At 39.2% G+C, this 13,382-nt stretch overlaps 2 protein-coding genes across 6 annotated transcripts; one reads left to right on the forward strand and one right to left on the reverse strand.

Moving 5' to 3' along the window:
• The first annotated feature begins 3,114 nt into the window (after positions 1–3,114).
• si:dkey-261l7.2 lies at positions 3,115–5,731 on the forward strand. 5 transcript variants are annotated; one of them, XM_040124446.1, is made up of 8 exons: positions 3,115–3,422; positions 3,493–3,597; positions 3,701–3,842; positions 4,090–4,179; positions 4,394–4,488; positions 5,020–5,180; positions 5,303–5,419; positions 5,500–5,731. In XM_040124446.1, the coding sequence occupies exons 3-8, from the start codon at positions 3,718–3,720 to the stop codon at positions 5,608–5,610; spliced, it is 699 nt and encodes a 232-aa protein (XP_039980380.1). In that variant the 5' UTR covers positions 3,115–3,422; positions 3,493–3,597; positions 3,701–3,717; the 3' UTR covers positions 5,611–5,731. The 5 variants fall into 5 exon arrangements, with proteins under 5 accessions (XP_039980380.1, XP_039980376.1, XP_039980375.1 ...); XM_040124442.1 differs by having other exon boundaries at positions 3,115–3,260; positions 3,352–3,422; positions 5,303–5,731; XM_040124441.1 differs by having other exon boundaries at positions 5,303–5,731.
• Positions 5,732–6,104: 373 nt separating this feature from the next.
• Positions 6,105–8,292, reverse strand: irak1bp1 (interleukin-1 receptor-associated kinase 1 binding protein 1). The gene is made up of 4 exons (XM_040124447.1): positions 7,958–8,292; positions 6,830–6,911; positions 6,578–6,708; positions 6,105–6,442 (listed from the first exon to the last, which is right to left on the reverse strand). The coding sequence occupies exons 1-4, from the start codon at positions 8,224–8,226 to the stop codon at positions 6,181–6,183; spliced, it is 744 nt and encodes a 247-aa protein (XP_039980381.1). The 5' UTR covers positions 8,227–8,292; the 3' UTR covers positions 6,105–6,180.
• Between the last annotated feature and the right edge of the window lie 5,090 nt (positions 8,293–13,382).

The raw sequence follows: 13,382 nt of genomic DNA on the forward strand, positions 1-13,382 counted from the left end.
TTTAGTTTAGTTTTACTGTCTCCACAGTGATTGTGTTGAGCTCTTTTATATATAATGTGTCAAATGTTTTCTGTCCGTGTCCCTGCCATATAGGACAATGCTTCAGTGGCTAGATCTGTGGAGATATACCATTGGAATGGGGTTTTACACTCTGCCGCACTTATCTGAGAACACAATTTTCAATTTTTTTTCAGCCAGTTTCACAAATGCTTTGTTAATATTGTGTGTATGAAGAGTTTTATTCAAAACTGAGGTGGCTTAAACACAGACACCATCTCCCACAATTGACTCTTGACATCACAGTAAACTTTATTATTGGGTTTTTTAGATTGGAAGCTAATGATTTTTGCCCATAAAAATATTTATTTTGTGGGAGGCAATTTTGTTGGTTTTAAGTGTTCATTAATTACTTTCATTGATAAAATTGATCTATAAACTCTTCATATGCACGTAAAGGTTTTGGATTTTTTTCTAACTCGATCACAAATAATCAAATTGGCATACAGTATATACACAGATTATCATGATGAATAGAGTTTGGAAACAAAATTTTAGACCCAGGTTTCTCAAACTCACTTTTAAACATAATGTTTACATGAGCCAGCTAAAAAACACAGTACTTGAGAATCCCAAATGTTTGCAGGATATTGACGAGGCTCTAACCATTTTAAAATAGGAATGATTTTTGGCTAACAGCATCCTTGGCCTTCTGTGTAGGAGCTATTGTATCCGCAATTAATAATTGGATGGGGATCCCATTATGTACCCTCTAATTTCCCATTGAAATACACTCAAAGTAGGAATGCATTCATTGTATGAAAGTGGACATCGTGCTTGTTTAGTCTGCTGCCACTTCCTCTTAATCAAATCACCCACATTACCTGTATTTTTAAATCTGTCAAAGTAAAAGAGCTGATTTAGTATTGTTGGTCAGGTTACCTTAACCATGTTGGTGATAATATACAATCTCTAATCATTTCAAAGGGGCCTTAAAAGCAAGTTACTGGTTATTAGCCAGAATTGGTATATTAATTTATTCTTATCTTTTCAAACACACATCAGTCACATCTGTCCTGCCTGCCCTGTCTGCAGCGCTTCAAAGAGTGGACCTCATTAGGTTCATGTATCAGTGCTTTCCACCTTGACACAGCAATTCAGATCAGCCCTCTTACTTTAGGAGACCCATACTGCATTTTGATGCTCATTTACACATGCATTCATTTACCACAGGCCTGTGCTAATGTGTGGCAGAGTTGTGCTGTCTGTAGCCTCTGACTGGGCATCACAGTCTTGGGTCAGAGGTTTAAGGTCACGATGTTGTGTGAAGTGGCTGCATGTGAGCCACTGGGAAGCATTTCGAAAAAGTTTTACCGGCAAGTGGTATGGGAAACAACGGAACGGAAAGGGGAGTGTTTCACGTGAACTGATTGAAGAGGATGTCTGTTAGTTTGGATACTTTTTATATATAAAGGAATTAATGCAAAAACAGAAGCATAAAGCTAGAATGTATGTGTAGGGGAGTACTGCTGTCCTGTTAGTTAATACCAATATTTTAAGTAAATAAACAGTTGTGTTTCCATATACACTTTTACTTCCTGTTTATTTTTTGGGTCATTTCAAAAACAACAACTTGTTCAGTTTTTTTAGACCTACAGTTAGGTACATAAGTATTTGGACAGTGACAACTTTTTTGTAATTTTACCTCTGTACACCACCACAATGAATGGGAGACATAGGCATCAACATTTGATTGAAGTGTGGACTGGTAGCTTTAATTCAAGGGGTTTAATAAAAATATCACATTAACTGTTTAGGAATTACAGCCATTTTTATACATGGTCCCCCATTTTCAGAGACTCAAAAGTAATTGGACAAAGTAACATTATTATAAAGATTATTTTTAATTTTTGGATAAAAACCCTTCATGACAATGGCTGCCTGACGTCTGGAACCCATGGACATTACCAAATGTTAAGTTTCCTCCCTTTAGATGTTTTGCCAGGCCTTTACTGCAGCTGTCTTCAGTTTATGCGTCTTTCTGCCCTCAGTTTTGTCTTCAGTAAGTGAAATGCATCCTGAATTGTGACGAGGTCAGGTGACTGACTTGGCCATTGAAGAATAATCCATTTCTTTGCCTTGAGAAGTTCTTGGATTGCTTTCACTGTATGTTTTGGGTCATTATCAATCTGTACTGTGAAGCACTGTCCTATCAGTTTTGCAGTTTTGAGTCTGAGCAGACAGTATAGCCCTATACACTTCAGCATTCATCCTGCTAATTCTATCAGGAGTCACATCATCAGTAGACACCAGTGACCCAGTTCCATTGGCAGCCCTACATTTCCATGCCATTACACTGCCTCCACCACGTTTGACAGATCACGTGGTATGCTTTAGATCATTAGCCATTCCTTTACTTCTTCATACTCTTCTCTTCCCATCAGTCTGATACAAGTTAAGCTGTCCAAAGAATCTTCTTCCAGAACTGGGCAGGCTTTTTTAGGCTTCTTTAGATGTTTTCTGGCCCATCTGTTCTTCAGTGTTGCCAGTGGTTTGCACCTTGTGGTAAACCCTCTGTATTTACATTCATGAAGGCGTCTCTTATTGTAGACTGTGTCAATGATACGCCTACCTCCTCGAGAGTGTTCTTGACCTGGTTAGATTTTGTGAAGGGTTTTTCTTCACCAAGGAAAGAATTCCGCGATCATCCACTTCAGTTTTCTTCCATGGTCTTCCAGGCCTTTTGGTGTTGCTGAGCTCGCCAGTGCATTCATTCTTTTTAAGAATGCACCAGATTGTTGATTTAGCCACTCCTAGAGTTTCTGCCATCTGTCGGCATTTGTCCAAATACTTATGTACCTACTATAAATTCATATTATTCAACCAATTATAGTTTTGAGTTGGGCTCTTTTTAAAAATAAAAGTTTGATTTGGGGCCTTTAAAAAAAAGAGAGAGCACGTGATTTTTTTCTGGCTGGTTTTTTTGGTGCTCGCTAAAGTAAATAAAATAAAATACAGTAGTACTGTAATATTAAAAAGTAAAACGGCAGAGAAAGTTCATTACAGTCCGTTTTCACATTACAGCATTGTTGTGTGTCTCTCCCACCTTGTGTCGCCAAAGTGTAACTGCGTCAAACCCAATTCCCCGCCCGGACCCCGCGGGCTCTGCTCTTTCCTGACGTGGCGAGCCGCTAAAGGTCCGCCGGTTATCCGTGGGCTACGGCGATTGGGCAGACTACAACTTTGGCAATTTTGTCAAAAATGTAAATACACAGGTGGCAGCGGCATGGGCGAGCGTTTGGTTTATGTAAATACAGCAGAAGTGAAACCGTGTCACTCTGTTCTGGTTTCCAGACGCAGACAGACTCGCTCAGGCGCAATGCTTGGTAGATAGTTGGAGAAAAGACTTTGGATTTTAATACGAGGTAAGAGTCATAATTACTAATAGTAATGAACTTTAACAGTTGCGTCGTTTGACTTGCATTTCCTCTTAAGTTTCTGCAGCTGCATATGTCGTTTATCGAGGTTTAACTTGAAGACGACGCGCAAGTGTCAGTTCACACTGGAAGGAGCTCTGCACCTAAACTAAAAGGCTCACTGGTGGGATTTCATTTGAAGACATGGCTTACACGTCGCATTTGCCCTGGTTTAGCTTCGGGTCCCGCACCTGCCACTTCCACCTGACGTGCGTTTCCGTTCCCAGGTGACAGCTGCGCAGTCATGCCTCAGCTCACGGCCGCCGCGGTGCTGCAGCTCGTGCTGCTGCTCTCTGCTGTGCCCGCGCAGTACTTCATCTCCCGGTGGAGCGGCTCCAGCGCGGTGCAGCGCTACCACGCAACTACACGGTAGGTTGAATCCGTGCGTTAAAAAAGGCCATTTCCATATCATACAGGCGTCGGTGTAGGGTGAGACAACTTTGTATGAGAGGGAAAACGTGTCTGAAGTTGGAAAAATGTTTTGAAAATTGATGGACGGCTTGAAATATTCATCCATCCACGATTGAGTCAATACAGGGCTATAATAGTGTGGAGTATAGTGACACTATATACTTTCTTTTTTATCCTAATTTTATGAATAAACTTGGTTTTTCAGGTTGCTTAGAATTTGGAAAGATTGGAGAGCATCATACCTCAATGGCACTGCATGGATGGACTGGGCAAACCAGCAGATGTCCCATGTCATGTGAGTGGAGTCCCAATAACAACTCAGATTGAGAGTCAAACATGTGTTTTGATATTGCAAGGCTCCTCTGTACTGATTTGCAGAATTCCAGTCACTTTACAAAATGACCTCGGATGTTTGAAGTTCTTGTAGGAACACTACAGAAAAGGAACAAGGAAACAAAACCACAACTCACTTTTATGTCGAGACTGACAATATTTCTGCGTTTCCAAAGGTCTCTGGTTGGCTTGGGACAAGGAGACCAAGTGGCACACACGTCACCTCCCGTAGAGATCCTGCTTTATGACAACGAGCAAGGCTTCTTTGGAGGTGTGTGTCTGTATACATACATACATATATTTGGAAAATTTTGGTCAGTAGACCTATTCATAAAGAATGTACGAATATTGAGAATTTTTCAGAATGACAGAAATTAACTTTGTGTATGTCAGTGTTGTGCCCCCATATCTCCCACTACTCTGCCATTTCAATGCTTACATTTTTTCACCCATGTGACATGCCTGAAGCCCTTCAGCATGTACTAAATTAAATGAACCTTTATTAAGTCTTTATGCTCATGAATACTCTGAATTGTGTGAAGCTTAATTCAAATTTTTAGTGTATTTTGTATTTTTCAGTCATTTCTCATTGTTCATTTACAAAATAAATTAAACTTATTTTGTCATACATGTCATGAAAACATGTCAAGTGATGCAATGATACCCTGGCTGTCTTCAAGTATATTAGTGAGTGTTGAATGGGTGTTTTTTGTAAGACAGTAAATAACCAATGGTTTCATTGAAAGCAGCACAAGTAAAATTTGTCTCACATGATTCAGATTTTTTTTCTTCATTCCTACAGCATCCAAAACAGTGCGCAGCCCTCGTCCTCCGTATGTGTTTCTACGAGTTGGAGAGGTGGTGATGGAGAGGAAGGACCATATGGTTGGGGTGGTGGTGAGTTGGGACTCTGAACTACGAGCTCCTCCAGAGTGGGTTGAAAGGATGTCTACCAGCCCTGAGGTTAGCAGCCACAACTTTTTTCCCCCCGTTACCAACGTTTTGTTTCACAAACTCAGTTTATAAGTGTTGGGAACCTAAAAATTAGCCAGCTCATGGAGTTCTGTGACTGTGTGCGCATGTAGGGCATCACAGCAGAGAAGACGCCTCACTACAAGGTACTGTTCAGCGGGCCTGGACCCTCCTCTCTGTTAGTTGCATATTTGCCTCAGACACAACTGGAGCGCATCACTGGCATAAGGGTAAATACTGGAAAATCACAGCACACACACGCAATCCAACACACTCTGTATGTTTTGGACTCACTGTTGGATGTTTCTAGCCGGACATTCCCACCTTGGAGAATTACTTCACACATTTTGACGGGCAGCGGTTTGTCATGCAGCCCTGGCTCCGAGAGCTCTTCCCTGAAGATGAGATTGAGGACGCCTGAGTGCTCGGTATGAAAGATCCATCCAAGTGACGATTTCATTTTCTTCCTTCTGTCATTGATTACCGGCCTGGTAGTCCTAAGCGCCAAGCTTTGTGCAGATCAAGAATAATCACCATTTCCCTCCAAGCTGGATCTCAAAGTGATGGTGTCTCTTGGGGACTTGGAGACCGTTAATAGTGGGATATGTGAAAGAAATGTTGTAATTACACTCTAATGACGACTTTGAGCTATCAATTGTTCAACCTTTATTACTTTGAGATGTATAAATATACAGTATTTTAATTTAATGTCTAAAAAGTGTTGAAAAATGTTGAGATTAAATGTTTCACAGAGTTTTCACAGAATGGTTGGCATGTTTAAGTTAAATGATAATGGTGAATGCTTGAAATTACAAATTTCTTTTGAAAATCTATATAGTTTTTTTTTTTTGTTAACATGACTGTTTTGGCTGAGCTCCAGAAAAGGAAAAAAACCCTTGAAAAACAGCACTTTGAATCAGCCCCAACTATGCAATAAAATGTTCACTGTGACAATCACCTCTTTGGTTTCATGAGTCAGTGACAAATGTCCTTAGAGTTTTTTCCTGTCTCTGTCTCTGAGGCTGAAGGAGACAGACACCCGTGAGGAGGCAGTGACTATGGGTGTACGGGGAAGGTGAGATAGGGGTGCAGCGCCCTGCCCTCTGCTACCATACTCCTCCTCCTCATTCCTCCACTCCTTTGTCTCCTCCTCTCTGATCAGTAAGGGGGGTCCCAGACTTTGTCCAAGGAGCTGACTGACTCCGCTGGCCTTCTGCTGAGCATTTTCAACTGCAAATACACACACTTGCCTCCTAAAACACAAACAAATGCTCACTAGTTTCAAGTGCTGCATCAAGCTTATGCAATGCATTCAAGAAATATTAGGAGAGGTCTGTCCAGCTATGACTTCACAGTACTGGGAAGAGGTGTGCTTTGTTTTTTCCTACCTCAATTGACTCAGGCATCCTGCACTGTGGTAAAACTGGGGTGTTCCCACACAGACACTCTTGTCCAGTTTTTCCAGCAGGACACTACACACTTGTTCCATCTTCTCAAAATTTGAAAAAGTTACCACGACCTACGGGAACATTTTTTACAATGTCAGATACAACTCACCACACATACATATATGCTGTAGGGTCAATGAAATATTAACAGCATCATAACACATTTTAATCGCTAATGTTCAAATTCTCCACCTCTGCATCCATGTGATATAGTTCTGCCTCTCGGTGAAGAAACCTCCTCACTGAGATGTCTTTGTCACTGATGCCATGGTGTCTAAGCAGGATGAACAAATGTAAAAATATTATCATACACCATTTGCAATAATAAAGTTGTACTTTAAGACTTAGAGAACAAGGTGGAATAAGCTACTGCACGTCAAAAATCTAAAAAAATTTCTATATTTCACACAAAATAAGAAGTGAGCATACACAGTATTAGAAACACTAACTGGACTGCCAGCCCATTTATGCCCCAAACAGCTCCAATTCTTTAACTACTGGTTCATCAATTACCACTATTACTATAATACTTGAGCAACTACTACTACTACTACTACTACTACTAGAAAGACATTACGGGCACTTTAATGCTTCAGTGGACACCTATTACTGAGGAGAGTATGACTCAGTTGTGCTACTACCAATGGTGGAAAGTACATCTACTCAGGTAAAGTACTTTTGCAATTTTGAGGAACTTGTACTTTACATGAGTACTTCAGTTTTAAGCTACTTAACAATAATATTCCAATACATTTCAGTGTATTATAATGTGTAGTGTATTCAGGAATCACTGTGTTCAAATGTGCGTTTTACTCCGTTGCATATTAGAGAGTTGCTAGTTACACTGACGGCCAAGGTTTTACATACACGATATATGATCATCTCATAATAGTGAGGACTGAGGACAAATGAGTCCTTTTGTTGCTAATGCTTCTGTATTATTACTTCACTAAAATTCGGAATGCAAGGATTTTACTTACAGTCGGATTGTTTGACACTGCTACTTTTGCTTTAATAAAAGCTATCAATACTTCTTCCACCACTGGATACGACTATTGCAGTGAGAGCACCAGTGTGCTGCTTGTTGAGTAGAAACAGAACCATGCTACAGCCTAAACAACTTTATAGCTGGGGCTATTAGCCCTTGCTGTGATTCTGTTGATACCACAACTAACGCATAACACAGCCTCAGTGAACATCACTGCTGCCTGTGTGGAAGATACATGTAGCAAGTGGCTAACGTTGGGTTAATGTTACTGTTCCACTATTAAACTTTTAGTCCGCTCGTACTACTGTTGAAACCATTGCGTACGTTTTCACCTCAGAGTCTGTAAAATGTATTCGAGTCGCCGTGAAACGCGGTTGGTGACCTCGTTGACTGACTCTTTGCTGTTGGCCACGCTGACCCGAACTGACACTCGGTCCGCCAGGCAACAAACCTCCGCTGTTCCCGTGACCTGGACCTCCCTTACACGGTTACTGGGGCTCTGTCGGTTAACTGTTCGTACTTCCAGCCCTTGCTCTTTTTCACTGCCAGCGAACTCACGACCTGCAGACGGTGGCATCGCAGGAAACATTCTACTCTCCATGATGGAAACAGAGTCAAATCAACTTCCCGCTGCTATTGCAGTAGCCGAAATGCTCGTCGGGATGTGTAGGCCACTTCCGCCAAAAAAATACAGGGGGTTCCAATACAAACAGGTTTTGAGCAAAAGGGAAATTAAACGGCATATTCAACACGCATTTCAATAAAATAAAACAAAATTTTTACTCGTCATCCTAAACCACTGGGGTGTTTTATTATTAGTATCCAGCATTAATATTTTTGTTGATTTTTGGGAAACAAAGTTCTTCTTTAGAATGGTACGGGACATCAAACCTACACAAGAAGAAGGTGCACAGGACACTGCAGATTTCAAGAGCTTTGCCACAATTCTGTGAGACATTCTACACTTTGTTACAAACTGGCCAAAAAAACTGCACGGTCACACCCACAGATAGAAAACCTTTGCCATATTTATTGTTGTGAATACAGTATGTTCACCTGTGAAAAAAAAAGGGCTATTCTTTTTGATTCTTTTTCTATATTATATTTAGGAAAAAGGGCAAAAGAGATAGGGGAAAGGATGGAGGGTAAAGATTAGGAGTACGGGGTTGCAGGTTAGAGGATGAGCAGGGTGGTAAAAGTTGTAGGAAGATTTGGTGGTGGAGGGATAAAGGAGAGATCTAAAATCTATCCAGCTCATTTGAAGAGCCCAAGGAATCTCCTTCACATGGAAAGCTTTTTGGGCTTTTTCTGGAGCCCCTTCATTAAAAGCTCCAGATGAAAAATTCTGTCCATCATGTCTTCCCTTCTGGCTTTCCAGTCTCTCTTCTTCTGCTTTAGGATCTGCTGGATATTGTTCAAATGACTTGAGTAGATGAGACTTTTCTTCCACACCTGGAGCCTCTCATTCTCCAGGTGCTCTTCTGCCTGGGTCAGTACAGAACTCCATCTTTCATTTTTATCTCTCTGTTCATGCAGGCATCTTTCCAGATACGCTCCGTCTCTCTTTAATGGCCTTAAATGCTTCCCCCAGCTTTCCAGCTTGAGGGACTTTCAGTCCTCTCTTTGTCATAGAGCTGATTGTGGAAGGATCAGACAGGCAGTGAACCTTAGACTTGTGTGGAATCTTATGCCCCATAATAGTTATCCACCTGCCCTAGTGATGTCCCAGCCTTTGTAATATTGTAGAGGAAGTAAGAAGGTTGGTGATGTGGTCACCCTTTCTTTGAAATTCTATCATGTCTAATTTCTGTCAAAAGAAGTAATTGATGTTAATAGGCTTCATCTATTGTTCCAATAGAATTAACATCAAGACTTAACCACCCTCACTCTGTTAAGACATTAAAAATTTAGTAAAATCAGTTAAGTAAATTATTATTATTTAATATTCGGTTTTCTGAACGATTTCATATATATTCGATTTATGTTGGAAGTGTCTGGATATAATTGTATTTAGAAGTCAGACTGTGTGATTTAAATTTTGTTTCACAACACAATAATGTGGAGCTCATGATCACGAGATTTTCGTTCCCTTTGTGATTTGTTATCCTAATTACTTGATAAGTCATTATGCATGCTTGAAACACTTGCTTTTTTTTGCTATATATTTTATATTTGCTATATATTTTAAAAAGAATATCAAAGCAGCTCAAGTTAGCCTGCTTTTCTAACTTTGCATAGTCCCACCAGTAATGAAACATCTGCCCTCCGACCCCAAACATGAAATTTCAGGTAGATTCTAACTTTTTAAGAAATAATTTATTGACTTCACTTACTGACTTCATATAAATGTCTCAGTACCCAACTTTTGTTTTTAATGTTTTTCCCCAGCTGCTAGCTAAAACGAATTGGTCAGACAAGCAAGTGCAGCAGGTAGATAGCCAGCTATGTCCGCTATAAACACAAACTAGTAACCCCACACAGGTGTAACAAATACACACTGTATTACCGGTTTGAGGGTAATACTAGTTGTGCATATTTACTCATTGGTTTGGTTTACTAGGGCACTTAATTTGAACAGAGCCATTAGTAATAATATTAATTATTGCTCTGACGAATCAAAATGTGTATTGTGAAAAAGGTCGGCAGCCGTTCAGTTTTGTGTGTTTATTTAAATGCTTGTCTGAAATATTTACTCTCTAAATACTGTGTGTTTGAGTCTACCAGTTTGTAAGCAAGGCTTATGTCAATTTTGAACTGTCTTACTAAGATCAAAGTCATACTTTGTTCTGTACATTTGGATATAAACTGTGTGTGTATCATTTGTGGTGTGGTCTTCAATGTGAACAAATTATTATGTTAGATAATGGCACTACAATCTCTGTTAATTAGATTCTGTATAAAGGACATAACTCCATGCAGCAGTTTGTTTTACCATATGTAACTGTGTAGTTGCATTTCATCATAAATAACAGCTATTTTAGTTCAAATGTGGGCTTTTGGTGAGTATTCAGAGGATGTGTGGAAGAAGTAGTTTCCCTTAGTTTAAGTGAGCCCACTTTTTGGTCAGTGACCAGCTCTATAGCGGGTTTCTAATTTTTAATATAGCAGAAGTACTCATAGTCTTAGTCCTAATACCTTTCTGCACATCTAGACACACACCCAAGAAAGGAAATGAGGCAATTCAAAGAATAGCAACATCCAATAATGCACTGTAAAAGCTTAATATTAGTCAGAAAATGGTTTTGATGAGATGGGAACTTCATCAGCAGGTGGCAGCAAAGTATAACAGTAATAAAATAGTAAAACTGCCAGCGCATAAGTAGGGATGGGGTAAGTACACGCTTTTAGATACAGTACAGAATCTTCTTTCAAGAAATATAGATACTTTTGAAGTTACTTTTTTATTATTTAAGATATAGCTTCCTACCATTTTGAGAATAATTCTAATTATCAAAAATATAAATTAAATACTTCTAGCAATAAGAAAAGGAGGCTAATAATATTAATAATGATTCTTGTATTTGGCTTAAACTGTATAACACTGTGACATTATTAGTTACTAAAAAATACATAAATATATATATATGGATACAATATCCATTTCCTCACCTTTTATTTATATGTTTTAAAGCAGTGTTTTGTGATGAGGGAACAGGATTTTTAAGAGCCTGTACAATTGAATAATAGTAAAAAAAATAGCAGAGCAATAGACTGATGAAATAGTAATAATCATGATACAAAAGAGTGTATTGTATTAATTATTTAAATTTAGTGTCTCTTTAGTTTTTTTTTTGGTTGTTTTTTGTATGGTGAAGGGTAAAGGAAATATTACTTAGCACTTAGTGTGTCTCATTTGAATCTGTCAAGGTAGTTTGTAAGGTGCAGTCTCTCCATGTACAGTAGACCTATTATGTGCCCTCTTCTTTCATTTTTCAAGGACATTTGGGAACGGCAGAGATTTGATCCAATTCTAGACCCTGGTTTCTTTAAACAGCAAAGTTTGTTTGGTCTCCCTGGAGTATTTAACTGTGAAACGGGCTTTATAATCACATCCTAAAAATACAGGGCCATATTTGTTGTTATTGTCTCCAGTTTCGCCGGTCCCCTAGTATGCTCTGTGAAACCCTAGAGCCGATGTGCGACTCTGTCCAAGAAAGATGCAGCACCCTACAATAGGCTATTTTCATATGGGAGAGAACGAGGAAGATAAAAAGACCCTTACTGTTAAATCTCCATGGAAGTCCAGAACATTTTCCTTCAGTGGCCTACAAATCATCAGGCTGTTTTCACCCATCTTCCAGTGATCTGTTGCTTTAATCACTTAAATAATGTATCTTTTCTAAACTCTGCTGTCTCAATTTCTCCCCCTCTACCTCTCTGACTAGAATGATGGCTCACTCAAAATGATTTTAAAGGCTTACAAAAACATAGTTGGGTACTGTGATGTGGTGAAAATGGTGGTAAATTATTTGTTCAGTTAGGGATCATCATAAGTTTACCGACCACTTACATAAACAAGAATCCATTTTACTCTTAAAAGCATTAATTCTTCTTTTCCTCCCCGGTGTTTATATAACTACCATCAGTTTAATAGTAATTACTGTGATGCCTGCCATGAAATAATATTTTAAAGATTTATGTAAACCAAAAAAATGATTGGTTGTGTAAATAAAATTTTGGGTAAACTAAATTGAGGAGGTTTTGCCCTCCACAGTGTCCCTGGATGTTGGGTGAAAAGGATCTGGGGGCCCTTAGATGGAGACTGCGGCCACTTAGGGAAAAAGATTTGACTGTAATGGTCTCTGAATCTGTTGATGTGTCTCTCCCTCTCTCTTTCTCTCTCAGATGAAGTAATAAAGTTAGCTGTGTTGGAGGCCGTCCATGTTTCTCCATAGACCACAATCAAGGCCCGTGCAGTTTTATTGCAGTTTTATTTTCATATTGTCCTAGAAATCTCCAGACTCCCTCCTGTGCCTGTTGCCATAAATTGTATATCTTGACTGTATTTCTTCCACTCTGCATTTTTTATTTATGGGTGAAAGCGATAAAACATGCAGTATACACTCTGTGTGTCCACAGCTGTCATCTGTCTAGGACTTTATTGTGAAAGGAAAAAAAGTCTAGTTTCATTTTTTATTTCCCTACACAAATCTCCCTCCCTGTTAAAAACAGATGCTGATAGAATTAGAAAACACAGTAAATGGAGATTTTCATTGTTTACTTCTCCAAACTCTTCCAATGAACAGTTTTAGGGGTTATAAAACCAACAGTATTCAGCTCTGTCTAACAGTAGGTTCAGGTGGTGATCATTGGTTCATCAGCAGGATGTACTCTGAATTTATGAGCTCATAGTCAGCTCACAACTTGAGCTGGAACTTCTTGGTCATTGGTTGGATGAATAATTTCTCTCTCATATCGTTATGTTGATGTTTTACTTATTTGTTTTAATAGCTTTAAGGGATGTTGCAAGTTGGAACAACTGTGTAATGATAGCATGAGTCAAAAAAAGGTTATAACATTTCTGCACTGTGAACCTGCAGATGGGCTGTTGTCTAGTATGGAAAAAAGGACAAATTACACAAAACATGATTGTAGTTTTTTGTTCTTGTATGTGTAAGGAGGTGAACATGAATGTGTAAACCTTCTGTTCTGACTTCTGTTTCAGCTGTAGTCCTGGCCATAGCCACGGTTTTAAAAATTTCAAGACCACCTTCTCAATGCTCTCAGACAATTCAGACAAAATACAAAAAGGAAAGT

The sequence above is a fragment of the Xiphias gladius genome, chromosome 4, assembly GCF_016859285.1.
Source record: "Xiphias gladius isolate SHS-SW01 ecotype Sanya breed wild chromosome 4, ASM1685928v1, whole genome shotgun sequence".
NCBI classification, from domain to species: domain Eukaryota; kingdom Metazoa; phylum Chordata; class Actinopteri; order Istiophoriformes; family Xiphiidae; genus Xiphias; species Xiphias gladius.